Here is an 18,629-nt window from a genome sequence, read left to right on the forward strand (position 1 = left end):
AGCCTGAAAGTGTACAGAGAGGATTTACGAGCATGTTTCCAGGACTAGAGGGTCCGAGTTATAGGGAGAGGTTGAGTAGGCTGGGAATCTATTCCTTGGACTGCAGGAGAATAAGAGGCAAACTTGTAGAAGTGTATAAAATCAGGAGATGAATAGATCGGGCAAACGCACAGTCTCATGCCCAGAATAGGGGAATCGAGAACAAGATTTAAGGAGAAGGGGGGAAAAATTTAAGAGGAATCTGAGGGGTAACTTTTTTTAAAGCGTTTCCGGAGGAGGTAGTTGAGGGAGGTACTATTGCAACGTTTAAGATATAATTAGACAATACATGGAAAGGACAGGTTTAGAGGGATGTGAGCCAAACGCAGGCAGGTGGGACTAGTGTGGATGGGACATGTTGGTCTGTGGGCAAGTTAGGCCGAAGAGCCTGTTTCCACGTTGTTTGATTCTATGACTCCAACCAAACAAACACTCGAGTCACCAAGGTATAAAGAAACACAGGCCCACTGCCAGGAAATGGCATTATCAAAAAATCATTATTTGACCTATTTTAGCGCATTGATAAGTAAATACTTCATGATCATTGTTATTCATTTCTGTCAGAGACTAGAGAGCTGTACTTGTTCGCTAATGTATACACAGAGGCTTGTAAGATATTGTGGATTTATACAAACAAGTATAGAGTCTAGAACAACCAATTCTTACGAAAATTTGGCGTTCATTATCCATTCATGAAAAGTAATTTATATTCATGCATTGAGGCTCTTACTGTCAGTGGTGTCCGAGTCTTCACTGCTGAAGGAAAATTTCCTCCGTTTCATTATTTCATTATCCATCCGGAGACCTGTAAAGTTGGAAACAATGTCTATGATATACAGGATTTGACAAAGTTGCACTTTTGGGTAAAAACGGCACTTTGAAACACGATTCATACGCGAGTTGCGTTTAGAGTCAGTGGGAACACGCCTCATAACAACCTTCACTTGTATCCCAGACTTAAAGCGGAAATCAGAATAAAAGGGCGTTCCTTTTCGAAAGGAGAAGAGGAGGAATTTCTTTCGTCAGAGGGAGGTGAATCTGTGGACTTCGTGGCTGTGGAGACCAAGTCAATGGATATTTTTATGGCAGAGATAGATAGAATCTTGACTAGTACGGGTGTCAGGGGTTATGGGAAGAAGGCAGGAGAATGGGGTTGAGGGGGAGTGATAGATCAGCCAGGATTGAATGGTAGAGTAGATGGGCTGAATGGCCTAATTCTGCTCCTATCACCGATGCACCTATTTTCTATGTTTCTAAGTCCATAAAATATGCAAATTCACAAGGTCTGGTAAACTGTTAATAAAAACTCAACACAAATCAAATTTACAGACATCTCTTTATGTGGATGAGCTGCTGGCCTATAGCTGTGCTGCCGTTCTCCTGTCATCATTTTGCCTCAGGGCAGCTGAAACTTCTGTCTGCAAAGCTTTCTTCTCTTTTCCGTAGAGAAGCAGAAGTTGTTCTGGCTGAAAGCAGAGCTCGACAGCTCCACGCCGCTCAGAATAGATCACAGTGAAAGAGACGCATTTATTCCTTGCCTCCCTTCATGGGGAGGGAGGTGATCGCAACACGAACTGAGAAACTCGGGCACACATTCCGAGATTTCCGATCGGGTCAGGTAGCAACAAAGGTTAGACATAGAAACATAGAAATTAGGTGCAGGAGTAGGCCATTCGGCCCTTCGAGCTTGCACCGCCATTCAATATGATCATGGCTGATCATCCAACTCAGTATCCTGTACCTGCCTTCTCTCCATACCCCCTGATCCCTTTAGCCACAAGGGCCACATCTAACTCCCTCTTAAATATAACCAATGAACTGGCCTCAACTACATTCTGTGGCAGAGAATTCCAGAGATTCACCACTCTCTGTGTAAAATTTTTTTTCTCATCTCAGTCCCAAAAGATTTCCCCTTTACCCTTAAACTGTGACCCCTTGTTCTGGACTTCCCCAACATCGGGAACAATCTTCCTGCATCTAGCCTGTCCAACCACTTAAGAATTTTGTAAGTTTCTATAAGATCCCCCCTCAATCTTCTAAATTCGAGCGAGTACAAGCCGAGTCTATCCAGTCTTTCTTCATATGAAAGTCCTGACATCCCAGGAATCAGTCTGGTGAACCTTCTCTGTACTCCCTCTATGGCAAGAATGTCCTTCCTCGGATTAGGAGACCAAAACTGTACGCAATACTCCAGGTGTGGTCTCACCAAGACCCTGTACAACTGCAGTAGAACCTCCCTGCTCCTATACTCAAATCCTTTTGCTATGAAGGGTGAAGATGCTCGGAGATTTCTGGACAAGCACTGCATTGAATTCACAGTTACTTCCGTCAGCATCAGTGAGGCATTCCTCCAGCCTGCAAGAAATTGCCGTGAGTTGTAGACACAGCCCAGTCCATCACGCAAACCAACCTCCCTTCCCTCGACTCCGTCTACACTTCACGCTGCCTCGGCAAGGCCACCAGCATAAATCAAGGACCAGTCCAAAGTAGGTGGTGACCCAGTGTCAATATCCTCTGTCAGCCCAATTTTCACAGGATCAAGTGGAGTGTTTGTTTGGGGAAGCTGCTGCTGAATATGCAGATGGTGTTGGTGGAGTTCAACTTGGGGTGGAATATGACTGCTCCACTCATAATCATAAGAGTGATTTATTAGCCAACAATGTTTTGCAACATACGAGGAATTTGATTTGCTGTAGTAATACCAACAAAGAGCAACAAGATACATTTTTAACACGAACATCCACCACAGTGACTGAGGCCCTCACATTCCTCGCTGTGATGGAAGGCAATAACAGCTCAATCTTCTTCCCTTCTTTGTTCTCAGGGCACTCGAAGCTTCCGTTGTCGGGGCGATCTTGGCTCCCGCAGCCGGGGGGGGGGGGGGGTGGGGGGGGGGGGGGGGGGGGGAGGTGAATGAATGAATGAAAACTTTATTGGCACATGTGACGAGTCACAGTGAAATTCTCCGCTTGCAGGCCTTGCCGAGGCATGCGATAGTCTAAAAGAAAAAGTGTCTCGAGTTATTTGAACATTGCAAGCGCTGATGACAACTTGGTTGATATTACACATCTCCTGCGGCTGTTTAGTGGCATAAAAATTGTGTGCATTATTAAGTTTCACACCCAGTTGGGAAGCTCTTCAGATGACAGCCTCCTCAGAGCCTTCACACATAGGTGACATCTTCACTGACATTACCCTGTTCACACGCTACTTCTCAAAAAAAAAAATCAAAAGATCTACTTTTGTCTATAAATTCATGATAGGTATAAAATCCATGTTTGAGGAAGTCGTCTCCCTTAACCACTCCTCTTTTCTCCATGTTGTACTGATCTTGAGCATAGAACAAACAATCCCATGATAGACGCTGGGTGCTGGAGCAACTCTGCAGGTCAGGCAGCATCTCTGGGTGGCGTTTCGGGTCGGACCCCCTTCTCCAGACCCGGCGCAAAACGTCACCCATCTTTTTTCTCCAAAGATGCCGCCTGACTCCCGCTGAGTTACTCCAGCACTTTGTGTCAATCTTCGATCTAACCCAGCATCTGCAGTTCCTTCCTACATATTAAATGATCCCATTGATGCTGATTCAGACCTGCTTGCTAAAGTTGGGCAGAAGCACCCAAATCTTGTTTACTGCTCACCAGCTATAACTGATTCCACCTTTATAATACGTTATTTTTTTATATAACTGTTACTAGATTACAGGCCGTTCACTTCCTGTTCTGCCTGTCTACATAAATTGTTACCGGAGGCCAAGCTGCGAGTATAATCACAGACATATTGCGAGCAGGGATGTTTATCCGGTTCCCTGGTGCATTATAAACTGCAGTAAAAACATGTTGTTATTACACCTTGGCCAACAGACAGGGCGGCACGGTGTCTCACAGCGCCAGAGACCCGGGTTCGATCCTGACCACGGGTGCTGTCTGTACGGAGCTTGTACATTCTCCCCATCACCCGCGTGGGTTTTCTCTGGGTGCTCCGGTTGCCTCCCACACTCCAAAGGCGGCGGGTTCGTAGGTAAATGTAGCTCTGTAAATTGTCCCTATTGTGTCGGATAAATCTAGCGTCTGGGCGATGGCTAGTCAGCACGGACAGTTTGCCGAAGGGCCTGTTTCTACGCTGTATCTCCAAACTAAGCTAGAGTGATAGAAGAAAAGTAAACCATGCAATAACAGGAATACTTCCTCAGTTGCGATACAGATATGAACTGTGATTAATATGTAGATTCACAGGGGAACCTGCAGGTGGTGCTTACCTTGTGATACGATCATCTGGTCTTTTTCAAAGTACGTGTCTGTTTAGCCAGGTCATTTGCCCAGTAGCTACATCGCGTATTGCGAATGTTGACAGCATTTCCGGCTAATTAGACGTGTCCACGGATGTCAAAACACCTAAATATGAACAGAAAAATCACCATGTTATCTTCCTTCAAAACCCAGGTGCAAAAGAGTCTGAAGTCAAAGCATCGAAAATACAAGTGATTTCAAGATGGTCTTCTGTGAGAACGAAAGAGCCCTTAATGTTTCTGTTTCACTGTGCTGTTTTAAAGTGGGCAGCGCTGGAACACAAACAAGGAGCTTGCAGCAACATACACCCAAACACTGATGAAATCAGCCCGATTAATCTGCATCTCAACCTTGATGTCTCGTGCATTAAAGTTGGAGCAGAGATGACCAAGTTCCCAGTGTATACGCAAACATATAAAATAGGTGCAGGAGTAGGCCAGTCGGCACTTCGAGCCAGCACCGCCATTCAATATGATCATCCTAAATCAGTACCCCTTTCCTGCTTTCTTCCCATATCCCTTGATTCCGCTAGCCCGTTAGAGCTAAATCTGACATTGGATTGACATCAAATCTCCTACAATTCAGTACTGGTTTGCAATCTTTCTCAAACAGCCTCGCCAACAGTCGGTCTGTCCTTTCTTCTTTTTGTTATTTTTTGTATGTGTTAAAAAGTATGTTTTAGTGTTCCTTGGTTAATTTTATGTGGGAGGTGGGGGTGGGAGGGAACTTTTTTTTCAATCTCTTACCTCGACGGAGATGAGATTTTATTCCGTATCGTATCTCCGCCCCCACTGCGGCCTAACATCGTGGAGTTGGCGGCCTTTCCCGGAGACCGCCGTGCCGTGGGAGTCTGCGGGACTTTAACATCACGGAGTTTGCGATCCCTTTGCCGGGGATCGAAGCTCCAACCACGGGGCCTGTGGACTTTAACCGTGAAGCCCGCGGTCTCTGATAAGAAGAGACCGACTCGGGAGCTCCATGCCACGGAGAGAGTTTCAACACCTCGATGCGGGTGTTTCGATCACCCCGACGGGGGCTTCGATCGTTGGCTGCGGGTGCTTCGATCGCCCCGACTGCGGGTGGTTTGACTGCCCCGACCGCGGGAGAACAAGAGGAAGAAGATTGAACTTTAGTGCCTTCCATCACAGTGAGGAATGGGGAATCCACTGTGGTGGATGTTTATGTTAACTTTTATGTGTTTGTGTCTTGTTGCTTTTCACTTGGTATGGCTGTATGGTAACTCAAATTTCGCTGTACCTTAACCGGTACAAGTGACAATAAACTGACCTTGGAACCTTGAAGAGGCAAAATTAATGGATTTCAAGGAAATGGAAAAAAGTTTCCTTATGGACAGGGAGGGGGTAGTAAAAGCTGGGTTTGACGCACAATGACACGGTGGCGCAGCGTTGATTTGCTGCCTTGCAACGCCCGTGACCAGAGTTCGATCCCGACTACGGGTGCTGTCTGTGCGGAGTTTGTACGTTCTCTCCGTGACCGCGTAGGTTTTTCCCGAACACTCCGGTTTCCTCCCACACACAGGTTTGTAGGTTAATTGCTTCTGTAAATTGTCCCTAGTGCGTAGGATAGAACAAGTGTACAGGGGGTGATCATTGGCTGGCGTGGGATCGCTGGGCCGAAGGGCCTGTCTCCGCGCTGCATCTCAGAACAGTAGCAACATTAGAAAACTATTTCTTGCACAAATGCCGTTGCTCCATTTAAGTTGCAGCAGAAATTGATCTGTTGGGTCACAGCAGAGTGAGGTTTGTTGTGGTGACAGAGACCAGGCGTATGACTTCTGTGGTGGACTTGCCAAACAAGTATTGACAGCGAGAGAAATACAATTCCTCTCTGCTGTTTGACATGAGCACAAAAGTCCCATTTTCAACTTGGACTGACTCTTCGATGAAATAGTCGGAGTGGATGACATTGTCCCATCAGAAAACAGAAATCCCGTTTATATAACACTGTCTCATTAATGCAACTTATACCAGCGATACACGGATGAGAGGGAAATATGTTATAGTTAAAGATTCAGTCTGCTGAGATAAAGTCAAACGATTCACTTACACTATTCATTTAAAATGCCAGAACTGTTTTCCTACACGATTCCTACACCTGGGACACAAAGTTCATGCATTGCAATTCCACTACAGTACCACATCATGAAGTAAGTGGACATCTATTTATATATTTCCATTTTAAAGTATTGTAAATCAAAAAGTACCACCAGACTGGGAGACGCTTATAAGAGTAGAGTCATAGTCATGGAGCAAGGAAACAGGCCCTTCGGCCCCGATGGCCTATGCCAATCAAAGATCCCCAAGTACGCTGGTCCCACCTGTCCGCGTGCGTTTGGCCCATATCCCTCCAAATTTTTCCTATCCATGTACATATTGCATTTAGTTTAGTTTAGTTTTGAGAGACGGCACAGAAACAGGCCCTTCGGCTCACCGAGTCCACGCCGACCAACAATCCCTGTGGACTAGCACTATCCTACACACACTAGGGACCATTTACAATTTTAGACCGAACCCAATTAACCTACAAACTTGCACATCTCTGCAGTGTGGGGGGGAAACCTGGAGCGCCCGTGGAAAACACACGTGGTCACGGGGAGAACGTCGAAACTCCGCACAGACAGCACCCGTAGTCAGGATCGAACCTGGGTCTCTGGCGTTGTGAGGCAGCAACTCTACCGCTACACCAGCGTGCCGCCTTTGTTTTCATTCGTCAAAATCACAGACATTTTGATGAATAAAACTTGTAAGAAGATCTTAATACTGTAACTCAATTTGTCAACCAATTGCTCTTGTAGTTTGGGGGGGGGGGGGGGGGGGGGGGGGGGGGGGGGAGGAATTACATTGTGGTTGGGAATCAATTACACTCTGGTGGTATTTTGTAGTTCCTTGTGATTCATCCAAGTTCCAGGTTGTTCTTACTCTGAGACTGTTGTGTCAGCATCTTTTAATGAGTCTTATTAAGCTCAGGAAATTGTTGGCAGGAGAATTATAATTAGTAAACATATTATGCAACCCCTCTCATTATTTGCATCTACGTTGGCAAAAGTAAACAAAGAAGATCGAAACTATGTTTACAGAAAAACCTATGTTAACCCAATCCCAAAAATGCACTCAAAATATACTTTCTGGCACAAGCCTATCATTTTATAAGTTAGGCTCTAGCCGTTTAGCCAAGAGGTTGCGGTTCAGATACATCACTGACATTTATAATCCGACAGCACAGAAACAGGCCTTTCAGTCCATCACGTCCATTGATGAGATGGACTGAATCCAACGGTGGCCGATTAGGAAAAGGGGAGATGTAACGAGACCTGGGTGTCATGGTACACCAGTCATTAAAAGTAGGCATGCAGGTGCAGCAGGCAGTGAAGAAAGCGAATGGCATGTTAGCATTCATAGCAAAAGGGTTTGAGTATAGGAGCAGGGAGGTTCTACTGCAGTTGTACAGGGTCTTGGTGAGACCAGACCTGGAGTATTGCGTACAGTTTTGGTCTCCTAATCTGAGGATTCTTGCCATAGAGGGAGTACAGAGAAGGTTCACCAGACTGATTCCTGGGATGTCAGGACTTTCATATGAAGAAAGACTGGATAGACTCGGCTTGTACTCGCTAAAATTTAGAAGATTGAGGGGGGATCTTATAGAAACTTACAAAATTCTAAGGGGTTGGACAGGCTAGATGCAGGAAGATTGTTCCCAATGTTGGGGAAGTCCAGAACTAGGGGTCACAGTTTAAGGATAAGGGGGAAATCTATTAGGACCGAGATGAGAAAAACATTTTTCACACAGAGAGTGGTGAATCTGTGGAATTCTCTGCCACAGAAGGTAGTTGAGGCCAGTTCATTGGCTATATTTAAGAGGGAGTTAGATGTGGCCCTTGTGGCTAAAGGGATCAGGGGGTATGGAGAGAAGGCAGGTACAGGATACTGAGTTGGATGATCAGCCATGCTCATATTGAATGGTGGTGCAGGCTCGAAGGGCCGAATGGTCTACTCCTGCACCTATTTTCTATGTTTCTATGCCAACCAAGATACCTCATCAAAGGTAGTCCCATTTGCCCATGTTTGGCCCATATCTGAGAGAGAGGGGGAGAGGGGGAGAGGGGGAGAGGAGGAGAGAGGGAGAGAGGGAGAGAGGCAGCAACTCTACCCCTGCACCACCATGCTTCCCAGTGTGTGTTCAATGATTCTACAAGTGGTGGCAAGGCAGTAGAGTTTAGGGCACAGTAGTGCAGCGGTAGAGTTGCTGCCTTTCATTCAAATCCAATGCACTGCAGTGAATCTGCTTTAGCGGCTAGTCTTAGAATAGTTTCACCTATAGGCTCATTTGGCAGAATTCTGTGTATCCCCTGATTAAGAAGTAATTGACTCAAGCCAATCAAAAGTGTGCTAGCAATCCATCTACTTCTTGAGAAGAAAGGGTCTGAAGAAGGGTCTCGACCCGAAATGTCACCTATTCCTTCGCTCCATAGGTGCTGCCTCACTCGCTGAGTTTCTCCAACATTTTTTATCTACCATCTATTTCTTTACGTCACAATGTATTAAAACATTTGTTTTTGCACCACTCATTGTGGTATTTTTACTTATGCGAGTGGTCTTGGTTATATTTTCCTGCTCCTAGTCTTTACTGGTTGTGCAGGTGACAAGGCACTTCGACAAGTTCCTTCCTACAGAAGGCAATAGACAATAGGTGCAGGAGTGGACCATTTGGCCCTTTGAGCCAGCTCCGCCATTCAATGTGATCATGGCTGATCATTCCCAATCAGTACCCCGTTCCTGCCTTTTCCCCATATCCCCTGATTATTAAGAGCCCTATCTAGCTCTCTCTTGAAAATATACAGAGAACCTGCCTCCATCGCCCTCTGAAGCAGAGAATTCCACACACTCACAACTCTCTGTGAGAAAAAGTGTTTCCTCGTCTCCGTTCCAACGGGCTTACCCCTTATTCTTAAACTGCAGCCCCTGGTTCTGGACTCCCCCAACATCGGGAACATGTTTCCTGCCTCTTGCGTGTCCAAGTCCAAGGCACTTAACATGTATGTGGACAGTGAAGGTTGAGAGGGATATGGACAAAACGCAGGCAAAGCTTTAGAAACATAAATAGGTGCAGGAGGAGGCCATTCGGCCCTTCGAGCTTGCACCGCCATTCATTGTGATAATCCTCAATCAGTAACCCGTGCCTGCCTTCTCCCCATACCCCTCGATTCTGCTAGCCCCCTAGAGCTCTATCTAACTCTCTATTAAATGCATCCAGTGATTTGGCCTCCACTGCCTTCTGTGGCAGAGAATTCCACAAATTCACAACTCTCTGGGTGAAAACGTTATTTTCACATCTCAGTTTTAAATGGCCTCCCCTTTACTGTTAGACCTGTGTCCCCTTGTTCTGGACTTCCCCCAACATTGGGAACATTTTTCCTGCATCTAGCTTGTCCAGTCCTTTCATAATTTTATAGCTTAGACAGGGCTTCTTGGGCCGAAGGGCCTGTTTCCGTGCCGTATGACTCTTTATGTCTTTAGCCCACGAACCGAAAGTAAGCAAAAGCAACCCAGGGAAGGGTAGAACTTTGCTCGAGTCCAATGGTGACTGGGTGGGAAAAACAAGAAGAGGCAGAGGGAAAAAAAAAAATAGGATTGGGGAATGAGGTTGTGTTTCGAAGAGGTGAGAACTGGCTACAGTCATGACCAGAGTCTGAAGATCTGCTATTGCTGACAGAAGACAGGCCTGTGGTTTGTACGCCACTTGGCTCAACATTCAGAAGTGGTTTTACAACAATATAACCATTTCAGTGGCAACCTGCAGTCGCTCCGGTGAGAACGCAGGTGAGCCCGCAGGTTGACCCAATTTTCCTGAATGTAGCTGGAGTAATGAACGTGGAACCGTACAGCACAGGCCCTTCGGCCCACAATGTCAGTGCCACACTCGATGCAGCATATCCATGTACTTATCTAAATGACTCTTCAATGCCCCAATTGGATCTACCTCCACCTCCACCACCCCTGGCAGCATTTTCCACCCACCCACCACTCTCTTCCCCTGCACATTGCCATTAAACCTTGCCTCTCTCACCTTAAAGCGATGCCCTCCAGTCTGGGAGAAAAAAAATCTAATTGTCTTCCCTATCTATCCCTCCAAACCTGTCCTATCCATGTGCCTATCCAGATGGTCTTTAAAAGTTGTGATAGTTGATAGACAGGGACTATTCCAGCAGCTCGTTCCATACACCCACAGCCCTTTTTGTGTAGAAATAAGTTGCCCCTCAGCTTCCGATCACAGCTTCCCCCCCCTCACACTAAATCTATGTCTGCTGGTTCTTGATTTCCCCTACACTGGATAAAAAAAACTCTGTGCATTTACCCTATTTAGTCCTCTCTTGATAGAAACATAGAAAATAGGTGCAGGAGTAGGCCATTCGGCCCTTCGAGCCTGCACCGCCATTCAATATAATCATGGCTGATCATCCAACTCAGTATCCCATCCCTGCTTTCTCTCCATATCCCTTGATCCCTTTAGCCACAAGGGCCACATCTAACTCCCTCTTAAATATAGCCAATGAACTGGGCTCAACTACCTTCTGTGGCAAAGAATTCCACAGATTCACCACTCTGTGTGTAAAAAATGATTTTCTCATCTCGGTCCTAAAAGACTTCCCTCTTATCCTTAAACTGTGACCCCCTAGTTCTGGACTTCCCCAACATCGGGAATAATCTTCCTGCATCTAGCCTGTCCAACCCCTTAAGAATTTTGTAAGTTTCTAGAAGTTCCCCCCTCAATCTTCTAAATTCTAGCGTGTACAAGCCGAGTCTATCCAGTCTTTCTTCATATGAAAGTCCTGACATCCGTCTGGTGAACCTTCTCTGTACTCCCTCTATGGCAAGGCAAGAATGTCTTTCCTCAGATTAGGAGACCAAAACTGTACGCAATACTCCAGGTGTGGTCTCACCAAGACCCTGTACAACTGCAGTAGTACCTCCCTGCTCTTATACTCAAATCCTTTTGCTATCTAATACACCTCTGTATGATGTGACATACTTCACATTTAGTCCCAGACGATATACATTTACCAATATAATCTACCAAAAACTAGATGAATTCAGTGTCAAACTGAGAAAGAGTATCTAGATGATATATCTTTGCAGGGCATGTGAGCACTCCTACACAAAGCACCATGCACTATCTTTTGTCCAAAAAAAAAAAAAACCAGTTCAACAACACCAAAAAGCTCTTCAAAGAAATGCACTTTCATCCATTTGGCTCCTAGAGAAATACACGGTCGATAAAGGGCATTGTAGACAATTAAAGCATAGAAAAGATCAACCCAGGAACAGACTCTTCAACCTACAGTGCCTGTGCCAAACATGATGCCAAGGTACACTAATCTTTGCTTGCAAATGATCTATGTCCCTCCATTCATAAGGTCATAAGGAATATGAGTAGAATTAGGCCATTTGGCCCATCAAGTCTACTCCGCCATTCAATCATGGCTGATCTATCTCTCCTTCCAAAACCCATTCTCCTGCCTTCTCCCCATAACCTCTGACACCAGTACTAATCAAGAATCTATCTATCTCTGCCGTAAAAATATCCACTGAATTGGCCTCCACCGCCATCCAAGCCTTTCACTATTCCATATGACAATTGACAATAGACAATAGGTGCAGGAGTAGGCCATTCGGCCCCTCGAGCCAGCACCGCCATTCTATGTTTCAATGAGGGCCCCCAAATTCCCTGCATATCCATGTACCTATCTAAATGCCGCTTTGTCCACTATCGTCTCTGCCTCGACTATTCCTGGTAGCATATTCCAGGCACTCACCACCCTCGGTGTTAAAAAGGATAACTAGCCCCTCTAATCCGGGCAGCATTCTGGTGAATCTCCGCTGCACCCTCTCCAAAGCCTGTGTTGTGTTGGGGTGACCAGAATTGTGCAGGAAGCTGGAATGGGCGCAGAGAAGGTTTATGAGGATGTTGCATGGACTTGAGGGCCTTAGCTGCAGGGAGAGGTTGAGTAAGCTAGGAGTTTGTTCCTTGGAGCGCAGGAGGATGAGGGGTGATCATGTATTAGATCAAGAGAGGAGTAAATAGGGTAAACGCAGAGTTTTTTTTTTACCTGGAGTAGGGCAAATCAAAAACCAGCAGACATAGATTTAGGGTGAGGGAGGAAAGATGTTATAGGAAGCTGAGGGGCAACTTATTTTTACACAAAAAGGGTGGTGGGTGTACGGAACGAGCTGCTGGAATAGGCAGTAGAGACAGGGACTATCACAACTTTTAAAGACCATCTGGATAGGTACATGGATTTTAGAAATGTTTGAATGGTGCACTGACTGGCTGACATTTTTAAATTTCGTTGTACATGGTTCATGTTACAATGACAATAAAGAAACGTTTCCACTATTCTATGGATAGGACAGGTTTGGAGGGGTATGGGCCAAACGCAGGCAGGTGGGACTAGTATAGATGGGGCAATTTGGGGTGAAGGGTCCGTTTCCACGCTCTGTGCCTCTAATACTGCAAACGTGGCTGATGAAGCAGCAATACTCTGACTCTGATACTCAAATGCCCCAATCAACGAAGGCAAACGTGGCATATGCCTGGCTGTGAACATCCTCTTTAAACTTAGTCTCTCTCACCATAAAGGCCATGCCCCCTCGCCCTCCGCAGAGCGGGTGCTCGTCCGATAGGCACGACTCGCACCCCTCTTGCGGCGGTGGACCACCCGCCACCGATCGAGGGGCCCGTGGGAACTCGCCTGGAGAGCCGGTGTGCGGACCGGCTGCGGGAGGGACTGCTCGGCCTCGACAGGGGAGTGGGCCACTGGGGACCCTGGGGCTCGGCTGGACCGGGCGCCGCTCTAAGAGGCCGAGCGCGTGGAGCACCACGGCTACCCTTGGCCAGACCATCCCTACAACAACGCCAGGACAACGGACCTTCACGGTCAGGTCAATAAACCCTCCGCTTACAACCAGGTCTTGAAAATGGCAGCAAACCGGCGACTCTGTATACTGTCTCAGTGAACTATTATTATAAGGTGGACAAAATTGCTGGAGAAACTCAGCGGGTGCGGCAGCATCTATGAAGCGAAGGAAATAGATGCTGCTGCACCCGCTGAGTTTCTCCAGCATTTTTGTGTACCTTCGATTTTCCAGCATCTGCAGTTCCTTCATAAAAACTATTGTTATACACTTGTACTTAGAAACATAGAAAATAGGTGGAGTAGTAGGCCATTCGGCCCTTCGAGCCTGCATCAATATGATCATGGCTGATCATCCAACTCAGTATCCTGTACCTGCCTTCTCTCCATACTGTATCTGAGATACCTATTTCATATCTAAATGCTCATGTATCGTGAAACTTGTATACAAGAAGAAATGTCAGTTCATGCGCTGAACTACAGGTGGCAAATACAGTACCTATACCAGACCCTCTAGCCTTTCACATTTATCATAGACTACTCATTGTTCATCTTGCTAGCAACACATTCAAACCTAATACTGACCTCTAGAGTTTCTCTTGTTTTAGCGCATGCTCGCTTGTACCCACAACTTTAAAAAAAACGTTTTTATTCTTCAACTAAGCAACAAATCAGGGGAGGGTCACAGTGCACAAACCACAAGAACACCGGTATGCAAAGTGGTTCAAAGCCAAGAGATGCTCAAAGAACCAAACTTAACCACTGCAGTTGCACTGTTGCATACCCTGCATTTACATGCACTGTTCACAAGAAAAATAAACTTTCTAATTTACCAACTGCAGAACATTAACCGTGTCAACATAGAACAACGGCTCAATTGCATTTCTTCGCAAACCTTTCCCGTTCTTCCACTCAGACACAGGCAATGGGCAGACAATATAATTTTTTCTAACCATAAGATAAAACATCAAAAAGGTTCTCGACTTGAAACGTCACCCATTCCTTCTCTCCAGAGATGCTGCCTCCCCCGCTGAGTTACTCCAGCATCTTCGGTGTAAACCAGCATCTGCAGTTCCTTTCTGTACAATTCTACCCACAAGTGCTACATCTCTATTTACACCTGCGATTAAAATATTGTTAAATGCATTCATTTCTCATTACAAAGTACAGGTTGTGAGGGTCGACTTGTATCGAAGATACACCATGTAAACAGGCCCTTCGGCCCATCGATTCCACCCCGTCCATCAATCGCCCGTTCAGATTCGTTCTAGGTTATCCCACTTTCTCATCCACTCCCTACAGGGTGGGAGATTGCAACCTTCACGTGGTCCGCCCTGTTTCGACAAATGCAATCAACCCGGCGAACACAATCAAATAAGATCAAATAGAACAAGTTGTCCTACAACTTTAGGCTGTGCACGCCATTAGCAAGAAACATAGAAACATGGAAAATAGGTGCAGGAGTAGGCCATTCGGCCCTTCGAGCCTGCACCGCCATTCAATATGATCATGGCTGATCATCCAACTCAGTATCCCATACATGCCTTCTCTCCATACCCCCTGATCCCTTTAGCCACAAGGGCCACATCTAACTCCCTCTTAAATATAGCCAATGAACTGGCCTCAACTACCTTCTGTGGCAGGGAGTTCCAGAGATTCACCACTCTCTGCGTGAAAAATGTTTTCTCATCTCGGTCCTAAAGGATTTCCCCCTTTATCCTTAAACTCTGACCCCTTGTCCTGGACTTCCCCAACATCAGGAACAATCTTCCCGCATCTAGAAGAAGAAAATCCACTCCCGACACACAATTTTACACAGAGGCCAATTAACCCACAAATCCGCACATCTCTGGGATTTGGGAGGAGACCGGAGTTTCCGTAGGAAACCCACGTGATCACGGGAAGAACGTGAAAACTCCACTCAGACAGCACCCGAGGCCAGGATTGAACCCGGATCTCTGGTGCTGCGTTAGACAGCAGCTCCACCAGTTGTGCCACCCAGCTTTCTTTCCCCAAATCTATGCTTTATAATAGGATATGTCCCTGTCCAAGAACAGAATCTTCCCCTAGAACACAAATTGGTTTTGAAAGTGAACAGTAGAATCGCTTAAACACAAGGAACTGCAGGTGGGAGTGGACAAATAAAAAGCAAAGTGCTGGAGTAACTCAGTGGGTCAGGCAGCATCTCTTCAAGATACGGATAGATGACATTTCAAGTTTAGTTTAGTTTAGAGATATAGTGGGAGAAACAGACCCTTCAGCCCATCGAGTCCACACTAACCAGCATACACCCCGTACACTAGCACTATCCCACACACAAGGGACAACCTACAATTTTTACCAAAGCCAATTAACCGACAAACCTGTACGTCTTTGGAGTGTGGGAGGAAACCGGAGCACCCGGAGAAAGCCCACCCGGTCACGGGGAGAACGTACAAACTCTGTACAGACAGCACCCGTAGTCAGGATCGAACCCGGGTCTCTGGCGCTGTGAGGCAGTAACGCTGCGGTTATTGTCAACTTGCATTGCATTTAATTTGGAACTGTATTGCTTCAGTTTATTGTGTGCAAATTAGTTGAATGAAACCACAAAAGTAAAAAAAATGCCACCGTACCTCGGTACATGTGACACATTAAACGCACCATTGAAAACTTGCAAGCGCAGAAAGGGTTTACTGCAGGTCAAACAGCCCTCCTCCCTCCCTCCCTCCCTCTGCCTATCTGTCTGTCTGTCTCAATCTGTGGCCTTTCACTGGTCAAGTGATTGCCACGGCATTATCATAGCAGAACACGTGTGCAAATGTCATAAAGTTGTGGTCCACAACTAGACTTGGTCAAAGAAGTATTTGGGGTGTCGTTTTTTTTTGGGGGGGAGGGAACAGGAGAAAGAGTTTGTTTGGATAATTTGAGCTGGAAAAAGTTATACCTCCGTTAGGAACTTTTATTCCTCAACTCCCCTCCTATCTCCTCTCCCCTCTCCCTCCCATCTCCTCTCATCTATTCTCCCCTCCCATCTCCTCTCATCCTCTATTCTCCCCTTCTCTCTTCTCTCTCCCCTTCTCCCTCCCCTCCTGAGCCGAGCTGCTTTAAGCAGGAATGAGCCTACGGAACCACGCCTCCCCCAGTGAACCTGAGCGAAGCGGATTTGGGATAAACAACAGCCACTCCCCCTAGAGTCAGCTCAGCCGCTTGCAAGCACCAGCAAAAAACCTACACACGCACACGCACACACACAATCTATTAAACGTTTTTCTTTACAGCAAATTAACTCCTACCTTGCAAACAGCTGCCCCAAACACAGACCATGCAAATTAAAACAAGTAAATATTTTTTTTTTTGTAGCAAAAAAATTAAAAAGAGACTCACACACATCCCTAACCGTCCACACCAACAACACTATCTACCCGATGAGTATACAGACATTCAAAAACAGCATCCTCTCCCCCCCACCACCCCTCCCCTCCCATCCCGTTCAAAGCGAGGGGTGCATATATTTGGAGTGCTGGGCTGCAGTCATTGCTATAGACAACCTATATATCTGCAATAGGGGGAAAAAAAGTTGTGCCCTGCACTTCTGATCAGGAAAAGTAAAATAAGAAGGGTTTCTGCACGGGTAGGGGCGAGGGTGTAATTTCACCCAAAACTGTTACTCTGCCCCCTAGTTATAAATGATCAGTAATAATTACCATGGATTTTTTTTTTGTTTTGCTTGCTTGTTAGCTTCGGATCTAGCCGCTTGTTTTTTTTTTTTTGCGGTGACTCTCCTCGATGGTCGGAGATGATGGTGCTGTAACAGAAATGCGATGGTCCTGATGTATGTTAAACGCGGCTCATGTGGAAACGCGCATCGATCCAATGCACGTTAATACATTTAAATCTCTCTCTCTTCCCCCCTCTCTCTCTCTGTAAAAAAAAAACATGCAGTTACACAGTGCTGATATGGCTGCCAATGCTCCCCCTCTTTCTCCCTCTCTCTCCCTCCCTCCCTCTCTCTCCCCCTCCCTCCCTCCCTCTCTCTCTCTCTCCCTCCCTCCCTCCCCTCTCTCTCTCTCACTCTCTCACACACACACACTTTGCAGTTCCTTTCCCCCTTCACTTACTCACTCTCTCTCTCATCCCACCTTCCAGATCACTTTAATGCAGTCCTGGTTCCGTTCCTTATCCTCTCGCACCGATCCTTCATTTTCTCGTGTGTGTGTGTGCAAACTGCATCTTTTTTTTTGAAAAGAAGAAAATCTTCCCTCCTTGTCTTTTTTTGTTGTTGTTGCTGTTGCTGTTGCCGTCCGATCTCCCCCCCACCCCCCCTTCTCCCGGTTTGGGAGTGTTAAATTTTTTTGGAGCAGGAAAAATGAACCAGTAGCCCGGGCGGGCAGATCGCAAGAGGGAGACTCACTTTGGGCAAATGTCCCTCCAGAAAAAACAAGGCGATTTCTGTTGGCACAGGCGAACACTACGGGACCTAGCAACAAAATAGCTCATACTTCAAAATCTTTTGGCGCCATATTAATGACGTACTTAAAATTGCCTCTTGAAAGAGACAAGATCTCCCTGCGTCAAAAACTGGCGTCTTTTACTTAAATATTATTGCAAAGCACGGGAGAGACTGCGTGCACTGGGCGCTTTAGACGCGCGACTCATTTAATTGGCATTTTTTGTGTTAATTTCGCAGTAGTGCATCTATCTTACAGCGCTTGTCAGTTACCTTCCACAGCCACTGCCTGCCAGTTTTTTTTAATTTATTTAAAGAAATAAATTATTTATTTAAAATGTCCAGTGGCGTTTGCAAAGGAGACACCTTACTTTGAAGGCTGGCGGATTGTGATCTCATAACCCCCCCCCCCCCCCCCACACACACACACACACACACACACACACCAAACGCAAGATACTGACGGCAAGGGTGCGATTAGCAGATGGGGAAATAAATATTGTTCCAGTTTGTATATTAATCCATCGCCAGGGTGTAGTTTCAAGCGATAATAAGTTACCAGCAACTTTTGCACCGAGGGCAATTCTCCCCCCACCACCACCACCCACTCTTTCCGTGTTTGGGGGAGGATCTAATTATTGAATTTAAGAATTAATATCATTTGGGCGACATTGATCCAGAGAGAAGTGGTGTTACTAGTCGGCGAGATGAACGAGACTGGGGAAATTAAAGTGCAGGCTAACTAAATGGAAGAAGCATCATTACATATTGAGTGGGAGAAACCCATTAAGTTCCTGCAATTCATAATCTAAACTCAACAAGTTCCGAAAAGTTTCAGGCATATTTATTCTTCCTTGTTTAAATGGCGTGAAAAGACACGAGCCGGTCTTGCCTGAGCGCAGAACAGTTGCGCAATGATGTTGATTGTACATGGAGATCAAAGATT

The 18,629-nt window shown here is 46.1% G+C and overlaps 1 protein-coding gene across 3 annotated transcripts in view; it reads right to left on the minus strand.

Moving 5' to 3' along the window:
- The window catches only part of jade2 (jade family PHD finger 2), a 152,854-nt gene extending 134,812 nt beyond the window's left edge, over nucleotides 1–18,042 (minus strand). The window contains exons 1-4 of one of the 3 annotated variants that reach the window (XM_055643236.1): nucleotides 17,376–18,042; nucleotides 16,941–17,041; nucleotides 4,295–4,430; nucleotides 770–844 (exon numbers count right to left, since the gene is read on the minus strand). In XM_055643236.1, coding sequence (XP_055499211.1) covers nucleotides 770–844; nucleotides 4,295–4,310 — 91 coding nt within the window. In that variant the 5' untranslated portion in view covers nucleotides 4,311–4,430; nucleotides 16,941–17,041; nucleotides 17,376–18,042. Of the gene's footprint in view, nucleotides 1–769; nucleotides 845–4,294; nucleotides 4,431–16,940; nucleotides 17,203–17,375 lie in introns of those variants that run through there. The other 2 variants (XM_055643235.1, XM_055643234.1) reach the window with 2 other exon arrangements.
- Between the last annotated feature and the right edge of the window lie 587 nt (nucleotides 18,043–18,629).

The sequence above is a fragment of the Leucoraja erinacea genome, chromosome 11 (genome assembly GCF_028641065.1).
Source record: "Leucoraja erinacea ecotype New England chromosome 11, Leri_hhj_1, whole genome shotgun sequence".
Taxonomy (NCBI): domain Eukaryota; kingdom Metazoa; phylum Chordata; class Chondrichthyes; order Rajiformes; family Rajidae; genus Leucoraja; species Leucoraja erinaceus.